Source organism: Heterocephalus glaber, unplaced genomic scaffold (genome assembly GCF_053883595.1).
Source record: "Heterocephalus glaber isolate CG9 unplaced genomic scaffold, H.glaber_assembly_v1.0 deba00001553, whole genome shotgun sequence".
Classification (NCBI taxonomy): Eukaryota; Metazoa; Chordata; class Mammalia; order Rodentia; family Bathyergidae; genus Heterocephalus; species Heterocephalus glaber.
This window is the reverse complement of record NW_028258344.1, coordinates 11,925,129-11,947,575: the sequence shown is the minus strand read 5'-3', so window position 1 is coordinate 11,947,575 and position 22,447 is coordinate 11,925,129. Positions and strand designations below refer to the sequence as shown.

Below are 22,447 nucleotides of genomic sequence, written 5' to 3'. Positions count from 1 at the left end.
TTGAGTTCTTTATATATTCTAGATAGTAGACCTTTGTCTGAGGAACAGCTGGTAAAAATACTTTCCCACATTGCAGGTTGTCTCTTAGCTCTTTTGGTGGTTTCTCTTGCAGTGCAGAAGCTTTTTAATAAGATGAGATCCCAGTTGTTGATTGTGCAAGTTCCAATGCTACTGAGCATTTGTTCATAAAATCTTTTCCTATGCCAATGTCTTTGAGAGTTCTACCTAACTAACCTTCTAGTAAGTTTAGTGTTTCTGTTTTAATATTTAGATCTTTAATCCACTTGAATTTTAGTTTAGTGCATGGTGAAAGATAGGGGTCTAGTTTTAATCTTTGGCAGGTTGAAATCCAATTTTTCCAACACCATTTATTAAAGAGGCTATCTTCCCTCCAGTAAGGGTGGTTGGCTCCTTTGTCAAAGATGAGGTGGCTGATTGTGTTTGGAGTTGTTTCTGCATCTTCTAATCTCTTCTACTGGTCCTCAGGTCTGTTTCTTTGCCAGTACCATGCCGTTTTTATCACAGTGGATTTGTAGCCTAGTTTCAAGTTGGGGATTGTGATACTCTCTGCCATGTCTCTGTTGCCTAGAATTGCTTTTGCTATTCTAAGTCTCTTCTGGTTTCAAATGAATTTTTAGATTGTTTTCTGTAGTTCTATAAAATATACTGTTGGGATTTCAATTGGGATTGCATTGAATCTGCATAGCAGCTTTGGAAGTATGGCCATTTTCACTATACTGGTTCTTCCTACCCAAGAACAAGGGATATCTTTCCATTTTCTTATATCCTCTTCGATCTCTTTTCAAAGTGCTGTAGTTCTCAGTGTAGAGGTCTTTTGTCTCCTTTGTTAGATTGATTCCTAGATATTTCATTTTTTGGATGCTATTGTGAAAGCAATTGTTTCCTTAATTTCTCTCTCGAGTCTGTTATTTGTGTACAAGAAAGCTATTGATTTTTGAGTGTTTACCTTGCATCCAGCTACTCTACTGAATCTGACAATTAAGTCTAGAAGTATTTTGGCAGAACATTTTTGGTTTTTTGAGACAGAATTTCGCTATGTAGTTCAGGGTGCCTTTGATCTCACTATGTAGCCCAGGCTGGCCTTGAACTCACAGACATCTGCCTGCCTCAGCCTCCTAAATGCTGCGATTATAGGCATTCACCGCCCAGCCCGGCTCATATTTCCATTTTCTGATGTCCTTTTTGACCTCCTTTTTCAGAGTACCGTAGTTTTCATTGTAGAAATCCTTCACTTCCTTGGTTAGGTTAATTTCTAAGTATTTCATTTTTCTTGATGCTATTGTGAAAGATATTGTTTTCCCAATTTCTTTCTTGGTGAGTTTTTAATTATTGGTGTACAAAAACTCTACTGATTTTTGAGTGTTGACTTTGTATCCTGCTATGTTACTGAATTTGGTTATTAATTCTAGGAGTCTTTTGGTGGAGTTTTTGAGGTCTTCCATGTACAGGATTGTGTCATCTTCAAATAATGATAATTTAATTTCTTCCTTTCCTATCCATATCCATTTTATTTCTTTCTCTTGTCTAATTGCTCTAGCTAACATTTGGAGAACTATATTGAACAACAGTGGTGACAATGTACATCCTTGTCTCATTCCCTATTTTTAGAGGGAAAGCTTTCAGCTTCTCTCCATTTAATATGATGTTGGCTGTTGGTTTATCAGAGATGGTTTATCAGATTGAGATAATGACCTTCTAAACCTATTTTCGTCAGGTTTTTTTTAAAAATCAGGAATGGGTGTTGGATTTTGTCAGATGCTTTTTCTGTGTCTTTTGAGATAATTATATGATTTTTGTTCTTTCTTCTGTTTATGTGGTGTACATTTATTGATTCATGTATGCTGAACCATCCCTGCATACCTGAAATGAATTCTACTTGGTCATAATGTACAATCTTTTTGATGATCTGTTGAATTTTGTTTCCCAATGTCTATTGAGGATTTTTTGCATCTGTTATCATTAAAGGGTTTGGTCTGTAGTTCTCTCTTTTGGTTGAGTCCTTTTCTGGCTTTGGAATCAGAATAATGCTTACTTCCAGGTATGATTTTGGAAATATTACTTCCCTTTAATTTCACTAAATAGTTTGAAAAGTATTTGCACTAGATCTCTAAAGGTCTTATAGAACTCAGCATGAATCCATCAGGACCTGGGCTTTTCTTGGTAGGATTTTTAAAAATCAAGTCTTCAATATAATTAATTGATATTGGACTACTCAGGATTTTTATATCTCCTTGGTTCAGCTTTGGTAGTTCATATGTATCTAGGAATCTATCCATTTCTTCTGAATTTTCCATTTAATTAGAGTACGGTTTCTCAAAGTAGTTACTGATGATCTGCATTTTGGCAGAATCCATTGCAATTTCTCCTTTCATTTCTAATTGCATATATTTGGGTCTTTTTTCTCCTTATTTTGGTAAGATTGGCTAAGTGTTTGTCTACCTTGTTTATTCTTCCAAAGAACCAATTCTTCAGTTCATCAACTCTTTGTATTTTTTTAGTGTCAATATCATTAATTTCTCCTCCGATATTTATAATTTCTTTCCTTGTACTAGCTTTGGATTTGAATTGTTCTTTATCTAAGATATTGAGGCACATCACTAGGTTATTTATTTGAGCTAGCTCTGGGTTTTTTTTATATGAAGATTCACCACTATAAACTTCCCTCTTAAAACTGCATTCATTGTGTTCATAGGTTCCAGTATGTCATACTGTCATTGTTGTTTGATTGTAGGCATTATCTAATTTCTTCCTCAATTTTATCTGTGATCCATGATTACTCAAGAATGTACTGGGCCAGGGATGTAGCTCAGTGGTGCCACACCTGCCTGTCAAGTGCAAGGTCCTGAGTTTGATCCCTGGTACCAAAAACAAAAAAAATGCATTGTTTAATTTCCATGTGTTTACATAGTTTCTGTGATTTCTTTTGTTGTTGATTTCTAGTTTCATTGCACTAGGATCTGAAAATATGCATGGAATACTTTCAGTTCTTTTGCATTAACTTAAATGTACTTCATGGGTTAGTATGTGGTCTATTTTGGAGAAAGTCCCATGTGCTGTTGAGAAGAATGTGTACTGTGTTGTTGGATGGAACACTCTCTAGATATCTATTAATGTGTTCCTGCTGGTTTGAACCACTGATACATGCTCCCTGGTAGCAAAGCATATGAGTTACAGCTCTGTTGTGAACATATTGTTTGAAGGTTTTGTTCAATTCAGTTATTTCCTTGTTGATTTTTTTGTCTAGTTCATCTGTCCATTTTTGACAGTGGGGTACTGAAGTCCAAAATTATAGTCATATTGGTGTTTATCTGATTTTTCCATGTCCATTAGTATTTGTTTGAGCATGCTGGTATTTGGTGAATATATGTTTATAATGGTTATCTCTTCTTGTTGAAGTATTTCTTTAACCAATATGTACTTTGGCGTGACTACTGTTCTTTGCCTCAACCCCAAGATCTGACCACCTTGGTTAATTTGGGAAGGAAAGATGCAGTATTATTGGCCCAACCCCAAGTTCTCTGGGAATGTACCCTAGTATTGTTAATGTCACAAAGATAATCTGAGTTGGTTTACAGAGAAAATCCATTAGGAGCAACAATTATGTGACCCTAGCAATATCAAGCAAATCAGCTACAGTAGTAAAATCCAAGACAAATTGGATATTAACATACTATAAGAACAAATTATGGACCCTTAACCCTAGTTAAGAAACCTACAATTATGACGTAAACATTAAGACAACCCAGGTATTGACTTACAGCTAATATGTACTAAATATAACAGCTATATCTCCAATTATGGTAGAAAATAATTCAACAGTAGTTGTATAGTATTAACTATGTAAAGATTAATAAACATTATGGTTTTACTATTAAAGATATAGAAGGTTGGGAATGGAGGACTGGAAGAGGGAAAAAAAATCTCAAACTTTAAATTATATGATATGAGGAGAGAAAAGTGGTACAAAGGATCCTATTGGGGAGTAGAAGGATATTTATAGAATTAGAGAAAGATAAGAGAAAAAGATCATGAGAAATAGAAGATAAAAGAAAAAGGGGGAGAAAAAAGAAATTAAATGTGGAGTAAAATAGGAGAGAAAAAATTAAAAGAGAAGTCAAAGTGGAGAAGAGAAAATGAATAAAGAAGAAAAAGAAATAAGAAGCAAAGAAAAAGATAAAGGAAAATCCCCTAAATCCCAATAAACTCATGAAGAAGAAAGAAGGAGTGAAGAAAGAAAAAACAATAAATAAAAGCAAAACCAACCAGCCAAAAAAATGCACACACTCACAAAAAGAAAGAAGGAAGGAAGGAAGGAAGGAGAGAGAGAGAGAGAGAAAGAAAGAAAGAAAGAAAGAAAGAAAGAAAGAAAGAAAGAAAGAAAGAAAGAAAATAAATTTCTTGCAATTTTGACTGTGTGGTTTTCTTCTAGGATCTACAATTTTGGGGAAGTGTCCAAGTTAAGATGTGTCTCTGCTTACACTGGTATATAAAAAGGGCAGTCAGATCCCAGATCTATGCTGGACGTAGGCACCAGCAGACAGTAGGATTAAGGCAAAGGTACCAGTGCCTCAACTATCAAATCCAGAACAACTCAGACTAAGCCCAGCCTCTGGCCATGGACATGAGGCCTGTGTCCTTTAGCTCAAACCCTTCAGGGATCTCTTTCCAGCCTGACCATGGCTTCCTGACTCCAGTTGTCTCCCATGGCTATCTCTTACCCTGTCACTGTGGGAAAATAAAACTGGGAGCCCTGAAGTGCAGCTGTCATGTGGCTGCTCTGAGTATGGGGTTCAAACAATCAACTCTTTCATGGAATGTTGTCTGATGAAACACTTTCTCCAGGATATAGCAGGTGCTTGGACTGGAGTCACTCACCAGCTGTTGCCTGTTGAAAGATTCTTGTGGGAGCAGAATCCTAGGCTCTTCCTGCAGATCACAGTACTTGCTGGTCAGTTCCACCACTGTATTTCTCCCTGAAGCCCTTTGGAGTTCCTAGCTTTTGCTTTGTCTCTGTAAATTCACTCTCCCTTTCCTGTGAATCACAAGCTGAGAGCCAGGGAGAATGTACATACTGTCCCTTCCCTTTTCCAAGTTGTGTTCTATCTCTTCAATTTCTCTGTAGGTTTTAATATCCTTGTCAGATAGTTCTTGCTTCCTGGACATCTACTTCTCTCTTTTTTCCAGTATCTGGATTCCAAATCTCAGACATCCTCAGACTAAAGCTGCTCACCCTCTGGTAGCCAGGAAGCAGAGATTGAAGCAAGGGGCTGTATATAAAAGTATGCCCTTCCAGGGCATCCTCCTAGCATCTTCCAAGCAGGCTCCTTCTCCTAACAGTACATTCAGCTATAAATTACTCAGTTCTGAATACATGAAACTTTAGGGGGATATTTTAAACCTAAGCTATAACATTCTGCTCCTGACCTCCAGAAGCCACATATCCATCTCATTATGGAAAATGCATTTGGTCAATCCCTAAGAGTCTCCAAGTCATAACAGTTGCAGCACTGCTAAAATAGTTCCAGCACTGACTCCAAGTCCAAAGTCTCCACTGAGACTCAAGATAAATTTTTAGTTGTGAGCCTCTGTAAAAACAAAAAAGAAAGTTAAACATTTCCAATATACAATGACATGGATTAAACATTCCCATTCTAAAAAGGATGAATAGAAGGATAGAAATGAAAGGGAGCAAAGAAAGCAGCAGGGCACACACTAAATCTTGTAATTTAAAATCCCACACCCAGGGCAGGTTTTGATGAGATATGAGCTCCAAAGGGCAGCCCTGCCCCTATGACCTTGCTGGTTGCAGCCCACATGACTTCTCTTTTGGGCTGGTATCACTCACTACTTGTGGTTTTCCTCTGCAGACATTTCATATTCCTGGTATCTCAAACTTCCTAGGGTTTCAAGTGTACCTTTGGCTTCACTTTCACAGCTTCACACATTGCCCTTTCAGGAGCACATTGCCTGGCACCCCTGGTCTTCCTTTCAAATGCTGGGTAGAAACCTCCATGACCCAATGATTCTTGTATTAGTCATGCCTTAAAAACCAGCATCACGGCCTGGGGATTTAGCTCAGTGGTTTCGCCACCTGCTGCGCAAGTGCAAGCACAAGGACCCAAGTTCAATCCCCCGTACCAAAAAAACCCAACCAGCATCACATAGAAGATGCTAAGGTCTGATGCCAGCCTGAGAAGTAGCCTGGCCTCCTTTGGACCAAGGCTGCAGTGCCTAGATGGCTGAATTCAGGTAAACACTTCCCTAGCTAGCCCTAAATGAGGTGTGCACCCTGAGGATCTCTTTGGGTGCTGTCAAGGTATCTTTCCTACTGTTCTGATCCAAAGTACTTGGCATCTTTTAAATGATAATCTTTTTAGCAGCATTGCTGTCCTTGGTCCCAACTTTATATGTGGTTCCTTCTGGGCAAAATTTAAGTTTTTAAAAAAAATTTTGCCCTGCCTTTTGCCCCCAATTCTCTATAAATCTGGTTAAAAGCAGTGAGCAGTAGCCATGCCATGGCATGAACGTCGAGCTGTCTTCAAATTTCCTCTGCCAGGTTACTAGAACCCTTATGATCTAATCACCTTCCAAAAAGCCTCACCTCTTAATACATGAAACCACTGGGGGTCACTTCAGATCTAAATCATAACATATATAAACATACAACTCATTTTTATGCATTGAGTTTGTATCCTATGAACTTGTTATAAATTCTAGAACTTTTTTTAATAGATTCCTTGAGATTTTTTACATAGACAATTATGTTGATTATATATAAGGACACTTTGTTTCTTCCATTCTAACCCTTGTGTCTTTTATTTGTTTTCCTTGGCTTATGGTGCCGGCTATGAGTTTCAGTATGGTGTGACTAGCAGTCATGAGAATAGACATCCTTGCCTTATTTCCAATCCTAGCATTCAGTTTTTTGCCATTAAGTATAATAGCCGGCTTTAAAAAAGATGTATTTTGTCAGATTCAGGTCTTTGCCAAGCGTCTTCATTGTGAATGGATGTTGAATTTTGTCAAATGCCTTTTTTGCATTGAGTGATATAGTCAAGTATCTTTTCTTTTTAGTCAATATGTCAATTACAATGCTTGATTTTTAAAATATTAAATCATCCCATATTCCTAGGATGAACCCTTTATTGGTTGTTGTGTATTCATTTTATGTATTTTAAAATTTGATTAATATTTTGTTGCATTTATTTTCAAGAAGAGTATCTGTTGATAGCTCTCCTTTTGTACTTTTTTTTAAATCTAGCTTTGGGTTCAGGGTTATCCTGGCCTCATAAGATGAAGTGAGAAATCTTCCCTCTTTTTTCTGAAGAGTTACTTCTTTTTTAAATGTTCTATAGAATTCACTAGTGAAACTCTCTGGTCCTAGAATTTTCTTTTGCCAGAAAATTTTAAACTACAAATACAATTTCTACAAAAGCAGGGTTTTAAATTTTTTAATTATTTCAAATTTTCTTTTGAAAAACTTAGTTTCATTACAAAGATTAATGCCCACTTAATCATTAATATTTAAAACTCAGTTCAATGTACTTGTTGTTTAGGGTAGTTTTAAAGCAAAGAGAAGATGACTATGCTACTGTACTGGTGAAAAGGCATTTTCAAATGAATATATACAAAAATGCAACTAAGGAAAGAAATAAGACAAAACAATGGTTAAAAGCATATGTAAACTTTGGCAAGTGATAAAAGTAGATTTATATGTGGCTCTGCTACATTGTAACTTTGGAGAATTGACTTCTCTAACCTTTTTTCTCTGTGAAAAGTTGATAATAATATATGTGTCACCAAGTTGTATAGGATTAAGCATCTTAAGAGCTTTATGCAACGTAAATAGCTAATAAGTAGGAGCTATCATTAGTATGACTTTACAAGAAATATTAGAACAATGTGTATGTGAAAGTAGAGAATAGTACTATTGTAGACAGCTAAGTTAGTTAGAAATAGTATAGGCAGTCACACAGGGCTGGGCACTGGAAGAAGTCAGTGCAGAAGACAACTATGGCTGCACATTCATTAAAGGCCAGGCTTCAAGACAAAGAGAATTGACTACACCTACATACTCCCCCTAGGGATGAACAGCAGTGATTGATATTCTAAATAGACATCAATCTCTGTGGTGGCTATGTGACTTGCTTCCCCATTTGATTCCCATTTAAATCAATATTCCCTAAACAACTATATTTGTAATCTGATTGGTTGATCATAGTTTTGTCCTTCCTTACACCCGATTTTATATTGGATCAATATTACCTAAGCAACTATACTTGTAATCTTATTAGTTAACTATAGTTTTGCCTTACCTCACCTTATATGTGCCTCACATTATGGCTTTGCTCTATAAAACTCCCTTGAGAAGCAGTGTCCTTGGACAACCCAGTTTCCAGGCCACCTTCTGTCTCTCTTAGACAGAAGCTATCTTTTCAACAAATTCTTTCTACTCTTAACCTCTGTTGTTCCTAGAATTCATTCTTCAATTTTAAAGAACACGAACTTGGCGTGTTGGACATCTAGCACATTCAGAGTTATATTTTCCTTATGTTATTTGGAGGTACATATATCATATGCCCTATATCAGTACTACGGACTGAAAATAAGTACTTTCTACCTGCATAGAGAACAGCATACCTTAAAATTTCTAAGAAAAATTAGGAGCTTATGGCTTCAATTTTGTTTTTGTTTTGTTTAGTTTTGGAACCAGAGATTGAACTCAGAACCTTGCACTTTTGAGGCAGGTGCAGTGCCATTGAGCTAAATCCCTGGCCTCTGGCTTCAATTTTATTATTCTGTAAAACATTAGCATTGGATGGTTTAAAATTCATGGAAAATTATTATTATAGGCTCATAAACAATAAAAACTTGCTTCTTTTTCTAACCTATTTTCCAAAATCTACCATACTCTCCCTCTGTCTGCCCTGTCCAATGCATAGATATTTTTTTCTACAGGTCAATGAGCAGAATCTCTGAGTTTAAAGAAATATTTAATTCATGTATTTCCCTAATAAACAAGATGAAAACAAGCACATTGGTAAAAGGGGAATATCAAATTAGCTTATAATCCCCTTCACATGAAAAGTGAGAAAGCAGATGATTTACTTTATAGATGGTCCTTTATATGTTAGTCACGCCATCACTGCAATCTTGACAAAAACATGTTTCTCTTTTTGTCAATGTTTCTTATCTTTTACTAATTATTAGATTTTTTTTTTTTATGTCTGGTCTTTAAAAATTTAGCTTATAGGGCCAGGGATTTAGCTCAGTGGTTCCAGCGCCTGCCTCACAAGCGCAAGGTCCTGAGTTTGATCCCTGGTATCAAAAAAAAAAATTTAACTTATGTACTATTCTGGATATATAGTTAGGCATTAAGTGTCAGGTAGATAATAATGTGAGAAAACAGAGAAAGGAAGGAATAGTGTTCCTGAAGGTAGAAGAAAGAAAAAAAAACTTTTAGGAAGGGATGGAATACAAAGAGGAATTTTGTTTTGTTTTGAGATAGAATCTCATGAAGTTGACCAAGATGGCCTCAAACCTGTGATACTCCTGCCTCCTGCCTCAGCCTCCTGAAGAGGCTTTAAAGGTTGAGAAATCTTTGGAAAGAGCAAAGAAAAGAGAGGTAACTGTAGGTATTCTGTATTGCTAAAGATGAACAAAGGCATACAAGTGTGGATAAGCGTGGTGTTTATGGGGATATATGGTGTAGAAATAAAAGGGAGATTTGAAGAAGTGAATGTGCTGGAATGTGAGTGTCCATATATGAGGAGGAGGAAATAGGCAGGGAGGGAGGTCACAATAAAGATGGAGTGGAGCCCAGAGGAGGTTTCCAGGGCACCTTAGCACCACTCCCAGCACAGAGGAGGCTTCTGGGCTGCCGACTGCTGCTCACAGCACAGAGGAGGCTTCCAGGCCACAAAAGCACTGTACCCAGCAGGCAGGGGAGGCTTCTGGGCCCCAGTGTGACCACTCCCAGTGCAGAGGAGGTGAGCCGCACCAGCGGCAGCAACACACACACACACCCCACACCACCACACCTCCCTCCCCACACACACACCCATGGAAATGAGAAGACATGTAAACAAGTCTCAAAAACTGATTTTCAGATCACTTACAGCAACCCCAAAGGGAAACGAGATGGAACACTCTGATACTCAACCACCTGGACTCTCTGAATTGGCAATAAAAGAGGATCTGGAAAAATGAAATCAGAAATAATTTCTCAGATAACAGCAGAGATTGTGCTCATAGTGCAAGACATGATTAATAAATCTAGAGAGGAGCTGAGAAACATGATTGAATCCCAACACAGGAAACAAATGGAATCCATAAAACACATGCAAACAGATTTCCAAGAGATTAAAAATTTCATTGAAAGTCTGCACAGCAGAATGAGCCAATGTGAGGACAGAATTTCAGATATAGAAGATAAGATTGCAATTAGTGACCAGGAAAAGAAAAATTGCTTCAAAATTCTAAGGGAATATGAGAAATCAATCCAGCAGCTGCTAGATGACGCAAAGAAGAATAACATAAGAATGATTGGGCTCAATGAAGAAACAGGAGAGAGTGCAGATGACATAAAAAATCTCTTCACAGAAATAATGGGAGAAAACTTCCCAAGCAGGGGAAAAGAGCTTGACATACAGATAAGTGAGGCATATGGGACTCCAAATAGCCTTGATCAAAAAAAAAATCTACACATAGGCACATAATTGTTAAGATTCCAAAAACTCAACAGAAGAACAAAGTTTTGCAAGCAGTTAAAGAAACAAATCACGTACAAAGGAAAGCCCATCAGAATCACAGCAGAGTTCTCAACACAAACCATCAAGGCAAGAAGAGCTTGGAGTGATGCATTCCAAGCCCTAAAAGAAAACAGTCTCCAACACAGAATGATGTACCCTGCAAAACTATCTTTCAAAATTGGTGGAGAAATAAGATACTTTCATGACAAAGAGCACCTTAGGAACTTCATGAATACCAAACCAGCACTCCAAAGAATTTTACACAATATCCTAGGAACAGACATTGAGGATCACAACCCCAGGAAGCAAAGCAGAATGAACCCATCAGGCATGACAAGAAATTAAATGCAAAGGGGGAGAACCCAACAAAAAGAAAAAGTCATGGCAATGACAAGTCAATACATTTCAGTTATAACCATCAATGTTAATGGTCTCAATTCACCAATCAATAGAAATAGACTGGCAGAATGGGTCAAGAAGCAAAATCCAACAACATGCTGCATACAAGAAACACACTTAATTCAAAAGGAAACTCATAGACTGAAAGTTAAAGGGTAGAAAACAATACTTCATGCAACAGGAACCTGAAAAAAAGCAGGAGTAGCTATCCTCTTGGCAGATCAACTAGATTTCAAACCAACACTGATTAAGAGAGACGAAGAAGGACACTACATCCTTGTAAAGGAAACAATCCAAGAGGAACAGATGACAATCATAAATATCTATGCACCAAACACTACTGTGCCCAACTATATAAAACAAATACTAAGGGACATTAAAAGTCATATATGCACTAATACAATTGTAGTGGGGGACCTCAACACCCCACTGTCACATATAGATAGATCAACTAGACTAAAAATAAGTTATGAAATACTAGAACTCAATCGAACTCTTGAACAAATGAATTTAACAGATGTTTACAGAGTCTTCCACCCCACAAAATCAGAATACACATTCTTCTCAGCTGCACATGGGTCATTCTCAAAAATAGACCACATACTCACACATAGAACATGTTTAAGTAAGTGCAAAGGAATTGAAGTTATCCCCTGTATATTAACAGACCATAGTGCGATGAAATTGGAGATCCATAGCAAAAGAAACTCGAAAAATTTCATAAACATGTGGAAATTGAACAACACACTTCTGAATAACCAATGGGTCACAGAGGAAATTAAAGAAGAAATCAGACAGTTCCTTCAATTAAATGACAATGACAATAAAACATCGGAATCTATGGGACACGATGAAAGCAGTCTTATGAGGGAAATTCATAGCAGTGAATACGCATATTAAGAAAACAGAATGAGCCCAATTAAACAATCTGATGCTGAACCTCAAACTTCTACAAAAACAAGAGCAGGACAACCCCAAAGCTCATACAAGGAAGGAAATTATAAAGATCAGAGGAAAAATCAATGCAATGGAGACTAAGAGAACGATACAAAAAAATCAATGAAGCCAAGAGTTGGTTCTTCAAAAGAATCAACAAAATTGACAAACCCTTAGCCAACCTTGTCAGAAAAAGGAAAGAAAAGGCTCAAATCCATGCAATTAGGAATGAAAAGGGTGAAATCACAACAGACCCAGCATAAATCCAGAGGATCACCAACACCTACTTCCAGAACCTATACCCCAATAAGATGGACAACACAGAAGAAATGGACAGATTCCTAGATATATATAAATTACCAAAGTTGAACAAAGAAGACCTAAAAATTCTAGCAACCCAATATCAACCAATGAAATTAAAAATGTAATTAAAAACTTATCAACTAAGAAAAGCTCGGCCCCTGATGGCTTCACTGCTGAATTCTACAAGACATTTAGTGAGGAACTACTGCCACTACTCTTTAAACTCTTCGATGAAATTGAAAGGGAAGCAATACTCCTGAATTCATTCCTGGAAGCAAGCATCACCTTGATCTGAAAGCAGAGAAAGACCCAACTGAAAAAGAGAACTATAGGCCAATCTCACTATGAACACAGATGGAAAAAATCCTTCATAAGATACTGGCAAATAGAATGCAGGAGATCATCAAGAATATCATACACCCTGACCAAGTGGGATTCATCCCAAGGATGCCAGAATGGTTCAACATATACAAATCAGTAAATGTAATACACTATATCAATAGAGCCAAGGACAAAAATCATATGATCATCTCAATTGATGCAGATAAAGCATCTGACAAAATCTAACATGCATTTATGAAAAAAACTGTACAAAATATTGGAGTAGATGGTCTCTACCTCAATCTGATAAAAGTACTCTATGAAAAACCAACAGCCAATATCATACTAAAAGGTCAAAAACTGAAATCCTTCACATTAAAATCAGAAACAAGACAAGGATGCCCACTATCACCACTCCTGTTTAATATAGTTTTGGAAACATTAGCCACAGCAATTAGACAAGAGAAAGATGTAAAAGGAGTAAAGAGAGGAAATGAAGAAGCCAAATTGTCATTATTTGCAGATGACATGATACTGTATATAGAAGACACCAAGAATGCCATGAAAAGTCTTCTAGACTTAATAACCAAATTCAGTGGAGTAGCTGGATACAAGGTCAACACACAAAAATCAATAGCTTTCGTCTATGCAAACAACAGACTGACTGAGACAGAAATAGGGCAAACAATTCCTTTCACAATAGCATCCAAAAAACTGAAATACCTAGGAATCAACCTAATGAAAGAAATAAAAAACCACTCTGAAAACGATAGCACTGTGAAAAAAGAGATCAAAGAGGGTATCAGAAAATAGAAAGACATCCCTTGCTCCTGGGTAGGAAGAACCAATATAGTATAATGACCATACTTCCAAAACTGCTATATAGATTCAATGCAATTCCAATTGAAGTCCCAGCAGCATACTGCACGGACCTTGAGAAAAAAAAACCCAAAAATTCATTTGGAACAAGAAGAGACCCAGAATAGCAAAAGCAATTCTAGGTAACAGAGACATCGCAGGGGGTAGCACAACCCTCAACTTGAAACTACACTACAAAGCTACTGTGATAAAAATACCATGGTACTGGAAAAGAAACAGACCTGAGGATCAGTGTAACAGATTAGAAGATGCAGAAACAACTCCAGACACACTCAGCCATCTCATCTTCGACAAAGAAACCAAACACCCTCAGTGGAGGAAAGACAGCATCTTTAATAAATGGTGCTGGAAAAATTGGGTTTCAACTTGCCAAAGATGAAAACTAGACCTATATCTCTCACCATGCACTAAAATAAAATCAAAATGGATTAAAGATCTAAATATTAAAATAGAAATGCTGAACCTGCTAGAACAGAGCTTAGATAGAACTCTTGAAGATATTGGTGTAGGAAATGATTTTATGAACAAAACCTCAGTTGCCTGTGAACTAGCATAATCAACAAGTGGGATCTCTTCTTATTAAAAAGCTTCTGCACAGCAAGAGAAACCACCAGCAGTGTGAAGAGACAACCCACAATGTGGGAAAAAATCTTCACCTGCTCTTCCTCAGACAAAAGTCTACTATCTCGAATCTATAAAGAACTTAAAAAGATCAGACCTCCCAAATTTAAAGACCCAATCCAAAAATGGGCATCTGAAATGAACTGACATTTCTCAGACAAAGAAGTAGAAATGGCATATAAACATGAAAAAATGTTCAACATCACTGGTCATTTGAGAGATACCAATGAAAACAACACTGAGATTCCACCTCACTCCAGAAAGAACAGCTGCTATCGTGAAATCAACCAAAAACAAATGCTAGCGGGGCTGTGGGGAAAGAGGAACCCTGCTCCACTGCTGCTGGGAGTGTAGACTGGTGCAACCACTGTGGAAATCAGTATGGAGTTACCTGAAAGAACTAGGACTAGAGGTCCCATTTGACCCATCTATTCCCCTGCTGGGGATCTTCCCCAAAGAATTAAAAGAATCATACCACAGTGATATATGTGCACCCATGTTCATAGCAGCATAATTTGTAATAGCTAAAACTTGGAAACAGCCCAAATGCCCATCAACTGGAGATTGAATAAAGAAAAAATTTTTTTAACAAAATGGAGAACTACTCAGCCAGAAAAAATGAGAAATTAGTGACATTTATAGCTAAATGGATGCACATTGAGGCGATACTTTTAAGTGGAATAAATAGGACACACATGTGTAAATACCGAATAGTTTCTCTAGTGTGAGAAACTGACAGTGTAAATAAGGACTAAAAGGTATAATAGATAATGTGAAATAGGAAGAAAAGGGACAAAGGTGAAGCAGAAGTGGGAGGGGTAGGGGAAAGGAAAGGAGGGAATGGAATTAATATGAGAAGATGAAAAAATGGAAATAAAGTCTTTGTAAATAGGGAGGAAAGAAGGAATTGAAGGGAGGGCAGGGGAAGGGGTAAAAATAAGAACTAAGAGAGATTACGTAAAAGTGCAAATTTCCAATGATGAAAGTCATTATATTGTATACCTAAAGTGTAACAATAAAATAAAATTTTTTTAAAAAGATGGAATGGATTGTTACAGAGGTAGTATAGCTTAGTTGGTTAGAATATGGGCTCTGGAGCCAGATTTTCCAAATTATAATCCTGGTTTTACTACTTATGAATTATACAAATTATCTAAATTCTTTATATTTCAATTGCTTCATCTATAAATCAGAGATTATGATGTAATCTTCTTCATTTGGTCATCGTACCTGCTTCATAATAAGCTTTATATACATGTTAACTATTATCATTACTATGGGAAATTAGTAATGAAAAATGAAAAGTGGCTGACAAATGAAGGGTGGCTGCCTATGCCACCCTAAAACATGTCACTTTGGTGTACTGAGTATTTTGAACTAAAGGCAATTAAGAAGCGGACACAAGAAATCTCCCAACTCTTCCCTTATTTGCCTAAAATCAGGACATAAATTTTCCGAGGTCACCTCTGACAGGTCCTGCAAGTAGGATCCCCACCCAAGCAGACCCATCCATTGAATCCACAGGAGCACAGAGATAACGAGAACCCAGCAGCCACCCTGTTGTTCTCACCACCGCCTTTTCTATTAGCCAGCCCTAGGCCCATCACACATGGGACTCTACAATTTTCTACCCTCTTGACCAGTGCCCCGTCCCCTGCCTAAAACGCAGCATATAACCACAAGCACCCTCCTCTCAGTCCCGAAGGCCTTCTCACCTTTGGCCCATCTGCACCCAGATGGCAATAAACTCATGGCATGCTGCTTAGACTTTGCCTGCCTCAGTGGTCGCAATCCTTCCTCCGTCTGACCTTACAGCCTCCTCTCTGGACATAGAGGGATTGAAGTTAATTAGTTTAGACAACTCTAGACCTTGATCAGCATAAAGACTCCACCAGAGGAATTGTTAGGGCTTGTGTCTAGATGTCCCCCCAAAGCCTCATGCACTCCTAGGTGGGAGTTTTGGGTGGCTGAATCTAGAGTGTGTGATGCTGGGATTAATTCACAATGTGATGCTACTATTAAGCGTGCCTCACAAGGGCAGGCAGCCTGGCTAGAATATAAAGGATGGAAAGAGGGCTAATATAATTGCTGGTCACTTGCTATTTTGCTGCCCTCCTACCTTCTGCCTGCCACGAACTGTTTCTCCTCTGCAATACCCCTCTGCCATGCTGCTCTGCCTTACAGACAGCCAACTGTGAACTAAAATCTCTACAAACTGTGAGCAACAATAAACTTTTCCTCCTTTAACTTTGGTGTTGTGTATTTTGTCTCAGCAATAAGAAAAGTAACTAAGAAAGGAATCTTCATAGCAAAATTGACTACTAGGCTTTATCCTCCATTGTTTTCCCATATATTTATTCCCAAACTGGCTATACTAGGAACTCTTTATCTTTTCCTATCTTGTCATTTCTCTGAAGATTTTGTGCCTGTCACTCTTGATTGTCAAGGTGACCTTACTAAAAGACTCCCGGAGGGGTGATTGAATTGTGAGGGCACTAAACCTTCACAATGGGCTAACTCATTGATAAGTTCATAGCTGTATGGGCTCTAAGGAGGTGGAGCCTAGTTGGAGGAAGCGGGGGTGGGGGGGGTGTGTGAACTTGGGAGCTTTATCTAGTTCCTGTCCCCTGCCCTCTTCTCTGGTTCTTTCTCTATGCTCTGATTCCTGAATGCTGTAAGTTGAGCACCTTTCCCATGCCATGCCCCTCCACCATAATGTTTCTGCTTTGGAGCCAGTTGGCCATGGACAAAACCTCATAAATCATGAGCCAAAAATAAACTTCTCTTCCTATAAGGTGTGGTTGTCAGGTATTTTGTCCTAGCAATCAAAGGCAGACCAGTGCACATCTACTATTCTTTATTAAGATGCTACATAAGCCCAAGTTATTCATTAACCCTTCTGAGTTATTCATCACCGAGTATGCTCATGCGTACATGCAATAAATAAGTCTGTGTTTTGTTAATCTAATTTGCAGGGCCCTACCCAAAAAATCTAAGATGAGCAGAGGGAAAAAGAATATTTTTCCCTCCCTTTCAGAAGTCAAGAGTCACATTGAGGAATGTTTTGAAAGCTCTAAGAATTGAGAGACTACTGGAGGCATCATAGTTTTTTTTTGTTTTTTCTTTAGTCAAATGCACAGCAACTTAGCACCGCAGTGAGACCCTGTTTCAAAAAAACAAAAAATAAAGGGCTGGGAATGTAGCTCAGTGTGAAGATCCTGGGGTTCAATCCCCAGTACACAAAAATTTTTTAATTCAGATTTTAATTTTCATGTTACACTGTATTTATCTCAATATTTAGAAGGATGATAATAAAGCATACCAATAGACACTAAAACTCAAATCAACATCTTTTATTGTTTGATATTATTTGACTCTTAGAACCAAAGTGGGAAACTTATTCAAAGAGAAAAGTCAAAGAAGTCAATATATAAAAAAGTTATAGATGAAAGGGAAAGTGATGTAGGTTTATTAGGTGATAAGAAGGTGACATTGCAGACTGAGGGGCAAAATGAACTGAGAAAAGTAATCATGTATAAGAAAAATATATTTTAAAATTAGAGGATGACAGGCATTTCAGAAGGTCAGAAATAGACTTTGAATATTTTGAAAATGGCAAGTAGTCAAACCCAAGTGAATACTGAGATTGGATTTATCTAAATAATTGTATAAGCATCAAATAATACTAATAAAACATAAAAGGAAGCATATGCACTGGGAATTGTACCCTAACTTCATATAAAAATTGCCTGAGGATGGCACCCTGTGTATTTTTGTCAATAAAAGACTGAAAATATTATCTCTTCCTTTATCTTTTTTTTTGGTACTGGGGATCAAACTTGGGAACTTGTGCTTGCGAGACAGGCGCCGGAGCCACTGAGCTAAATCTCCGGCCCCTCTCCCTTTATCTTTCAAGCATGTCAGCTTTCTAAAGTCTAATTCTTATTTTGTTCCAGGTCAGAGTTAACATATTGCATTTCATGTGGGTGGGAGTGCCCACTTCCTAAGATTATCTACAACCCACTCCTACTCACTCCTACCTTTCAGAGATCCTAGCAAGGGAGGAAGAGGAAATGTCCTCTCAGAAAAGAAGGGTGAAAACCATTCCTTCTGAAAAGGTCAGTCATATCTCAAAGGAGCCGATTCTTCTAAAATTGAAAAGTGTAGCCCTCACCCTCAAATCTGCTTCTATTCCAACCTAGCCCATCTCTACAAAAGTCATTTCTATCTATTCACTGGTTCTCATTAGAAACCTAGCATACATTTGTGACCTCTTTCTCTCACCTCCATGCCAATGCAAAAGTACTAACCATTCTGCTACAAAAGTATCTCAAATCTGGCCATTTTGTTTCATCTCCACTGCCACCACTGGTCCACTGAGGTCATGCATATGTTGAGGCTCCACATAGTCTTGCTTGGTGGCCCTGGATCCCAGACCAAGCCATCCTATTTTAATTAACTCCTCACTGTTGTCACATCCTCTCTGGATCCTTCTCCATTCAATTTTTGTGCTACGGTGTGTGTGTGTGTGTGTGTGTGTGTGTGTGTGTGTGTGTTGCTGGGAACTGAACTGAACCCAGGGCCTTGGAGCTGAGCTACAGCTCTATATCCCTTTTTGTTTGACTGGTTAGTCTTTGGATTGTTTTTTCTTTTAATACAGGGATTTACTAAACTGTAATGTGCCCAGGCTGGGATCAAACCTGAGATCCCCTTGTATCAGTCTCCCAGAGTGCTGGGTGTTTTTATAAATCACCAATTTGATCACTTCATCCCCTACTTTAAAATGTTCAATGGATTTCCACTGCCACTGGAGTAAAATCTCAAACCTGTAACAGAGCCAGCAAGATTCTCTATGATCTGCTCCTAGTTCCTTCTTCATCCTTACTGACATTTTCCCCTTATCCTGATTTTTAGCCGTACTACTTTTGGTTTCTGAAACTTGCCAAGCTTCCCCCTACACTGACTTAGTTCAATTAATTTCTCCTCTTTCTTCAGGTATCAATTTAAATGTCACTTCTTTTGGGAAGAGATCCCTAAATCCATAATCTAAAGCAGATTGCCTCATAGCACTCTTTAATTATATTTTACAAATCTGTAATTATATATTCACTAGGATTTGTTTAATATTATATCTCTTTCTCTACTACATAATGTAAGCTCCACAAAAGTAGGTATTGTGCCAGACTTAGCCCAGTGTCTTTCATTTGTCCAAGTTTTTATTTAACGAATTTATACCAAAGGCCTTTCCTATGCCAACAATATAGTAGATTCTAGGTATACAGTTTAAAATCAAATGAGGTCCCTGCTTTTATGAGGAAAACAACTAATTAATAAACCAGCAAGCAGACAAGATGAGTACAAATTGTGTTATGTGCCAAGAGGCAAACTGTGAGATCCTCAAAAGCAAGGATCTCTGTAATGTTCATTAAGGAATCCCACGTATGTCATTCAGAATAAGGCTAGCTAAATAGTTTACTGTGTTCATGTAAAGTCCAAAACAGGTGTTCCTAATGGGTGAGTGGTTCTGCTCTAAGAGTAATTCAGAGACCTAGATTCCTAAGTTATGTTTCTGTTATGTTTAGTATATGGCCACAGAACATAGAAGGGAAAAAAGATCATGGGGCATAGCTTGGGGAAGTTTTTGCTGTTTTAATGGACTAAACCTAAAGCCTACATCGGACTGCAGGTGAGGCTGGGGAATGTTAATGTAATTTTGTACTAAAGAAGCAGCAGCATAAAGGGACTTGGTGATCAGACAGTATTTTCAATAATACCTGACACATTATGCAAAAAAAGGGAAAATTAGAAATGGAGTTTGGGGGCCGGGGATTTAGCTCACTGGCACTGCGCCTGCCTCTGCAAGCAGAAGTTCGATCCCCAGTACAAAAAAAAAAGCAATGGAGTTTGTTCTCAAAAAGCATATAATCTAGTGTACATGAAAATCACTGTTATGTTTGATATAGGAATATAATGAATCTTAAATTTCCAAGAATCTACAGGTAGTTTTTAAAACAAAATCAATTAATTTATAGATTTGTTCTGCAGGACAATCAAGATTTAAAAATTAACCTATTAATCCATATTAATTCTGGGTCACCTTCAAGTTTTCCATTTTTATTTCCTATGGCTTATTGCTTGTTTCAAATCTTGACATATAGCTTTTACATCTGTGGTTTTGGATGGTTGCATTAGGTCAAGTCCACAGTTAAAGCAATCTAATGGAAAAAGAACAATGAAGATCCTGTCTAACAATCAAAGATCCTGTATTGATTGATCCATACAGTAGATTGGAATTTGGAGCAGTGGTCCTAGATCACCATATAAATTGTCTGCATATATAGTATTTTATCATATTCTTTATCATTGTTTTTCTCAGAGTACTGCAGAAATTTGAATTCTTCTTGATACTAAAGCAGACACATAATCACATGTTAATGTTTGTATTTAATGTTTTTTTTTTAACCTAAAACCTGTTTTTTTATAGAGAAACAGTTCTTTAAGGGATCTCAGTCAGAAGCACACATTTTTCTCCTGCAAAGCCAATTTTTTCGGGGTGTTTTTTTAATTTAAAAAATTGTTTGATTTTTATTAGTACATGTTTGCAGTGCACTCATCACGGAGAGTTGGTACACGTACATAACACATCTTAATTCAATTCTTATGTCCCCTTCCCGCTCGCTCTCCTCCTTCCTCTCATCTCTTGGTCCCCTACGAATCTGCAAGAAGACTTCTGTTTCCTATTAACTATTTCTATTTTGGTCTTCTATTATACTTTGGTTTTCTCAGATAAGAGAAACCATGAGATATTTAAGTTTGTATGTCTGATTTATATCACTCCACATTATGGTCTCAAGATGCATCCATTTTCCCACAAATGACTCAAATTTAGGACCACACACTTTAACTTCAGAGTCAATTCAGAAAGAATCTAAAATCTAGATTTTATGTAGAGTTTATCTACAGAGAAATGAAACATTTCTGAATCCTTGTCAACTGATTTTTAGCTTACTTTTCCCAAGAGAGAATCCTCCCCGGGGTAGTCGAGGGCATGGTCCTGGACAGCAATTTCCTGCGTCTAGGAACGGAATTTAGAGTCCAGCGCGGCAGGTGGGAAGCCCAGCGTGGCTGAAAATGAGCGATGCTGTTGTGTCTGTGACCCTTGGAACTCAAAGATTGCTCTCACCGACGGGATCGCCAAAAAGTCAGAGAAGCAGGCGTGGAGTAGCCAGGAAGTCCTATACATCCGGCTGGAATAGAGGCAGGATCAGGGTATCTGGTCCTGCCACTGAGCTGCCGGGAAGAGTACCAAGGGTAAGTCTCGGAGCTGCAGGGCGCCTGCCACGCCCCACGCCGCCCTGTAGGGGAACGCAGGAGGCAGCGAGACCCAGGCGGGCCGCCGTAGCGCTGCGGCTCGAGCCTCTCCGCGCGCGCCGACCTCCGCCCCCTGCCTCCCGGCGCCACGGCAGCTCTGAGCAGGCAGCCGCCGCCGCCGCCGCCGCTTCCTCCTCTGCAGCCGTTTGGCCGCTGCGTGACGCGTCGTTTCCTTCCAACATGGCGGCCGGGGCAGGTCGGCGGTGATGGAAGCCAGTCCGCGGCTGTGGTGGGTGCTAATCCCCACAGTAGCCAGAGCAGCTCTGCTCTCGCTGGGCCTCTGAGTTGTCGCCGCCGCCTCCTCAGCCCTCAGAAGACGGTCGCCCGCGCCGGACTCCCTCGCCGCCACCAAGCCAGAGGGACAAGTGAGAGGGGCGACCTGGAAGAGACCCCCGGGCCGACAGAAGCGGAGGCCTGACAGGCGCGGCTCTCGAGGGGCGGCCTTTCGGGGGGGCGGCGAGGACCCCTCGCCGGCACGAGGGCTGGCCCCGCCCGCCCCTTCCTGATTCTGCCGCTGCCCTCCACGCCTCTTCTCCCCCACCTCCACCTCCCGTCCTTTCTCTCTTCTCTTCCTTCTCCTGCCCCTCTCCAGCCGGTGGGAGCTGCGGATCGGACGAGCCGCCGCCTCCTCTGTGTCCATGTATGAAGGGAAGAAGACGAAGAACATGTTTCTGACTCGGGCCCTGGAGAAGATTTTGGCCGACAAGGAAGTGAAGAAGGCTCATCACTCCCAGCTGCGCAAAGCTTGCGAGGTGGCGTTAGGTGAGCCGGGAGGAGGCCGGGGGGTTGGGGGCGCCTGCGGGAGGTGGGGGCGCCGGGGCTTGTCCTAGCTCTGCGCCGCCGAC

At 39.0% G+C, this 22,447-nt stretch overlaps 1 protein-coding gene and 1 pseudogene across 4 annotated transcripts in view; one reads left to right on the top strand and one right to left on the bottom strand.

Moving 5' to 3' along the window:
- Positions 1-22,269, bottom strand: part of LOC147824140 (uncharacterized) — a 206,394-nt pseudogene extending 184,125 nt beyond the window's left edge. The window contains exon 1 of the transcript XR_015442719.1: positions 21,241-22,269. The product of XR_015442719.1 is annotated as an uncharacterized LOC147824140 (transcript). The remainder of the gene's footprint in view (positions 1-21,240) is intronic.
- The window catches only part of Arfgef1 (ARF guanine nucleotide exchange factor 1), a 139,899-nt gene continuing 139,659 nt past the window's right edge, over positions 22,208-22,447 (top strand). For all 3 annotated transcript variants that reach the window (XR_015442718.1, XM_087190423.1, XM_087190422.1), the window contains exon 1: positions 22,208-22,364. Coding sequence is in view for 2 of the 3 variants with exons in the window: in XM_087190423.1 (XP_087046549.1) it covers positions 22,241-22,364 (124 nt within the window). In the remaining variant the exon portion in view is untranslated. The remainder of the gene's footprint in view (positions 22,365-22,447) is intronic.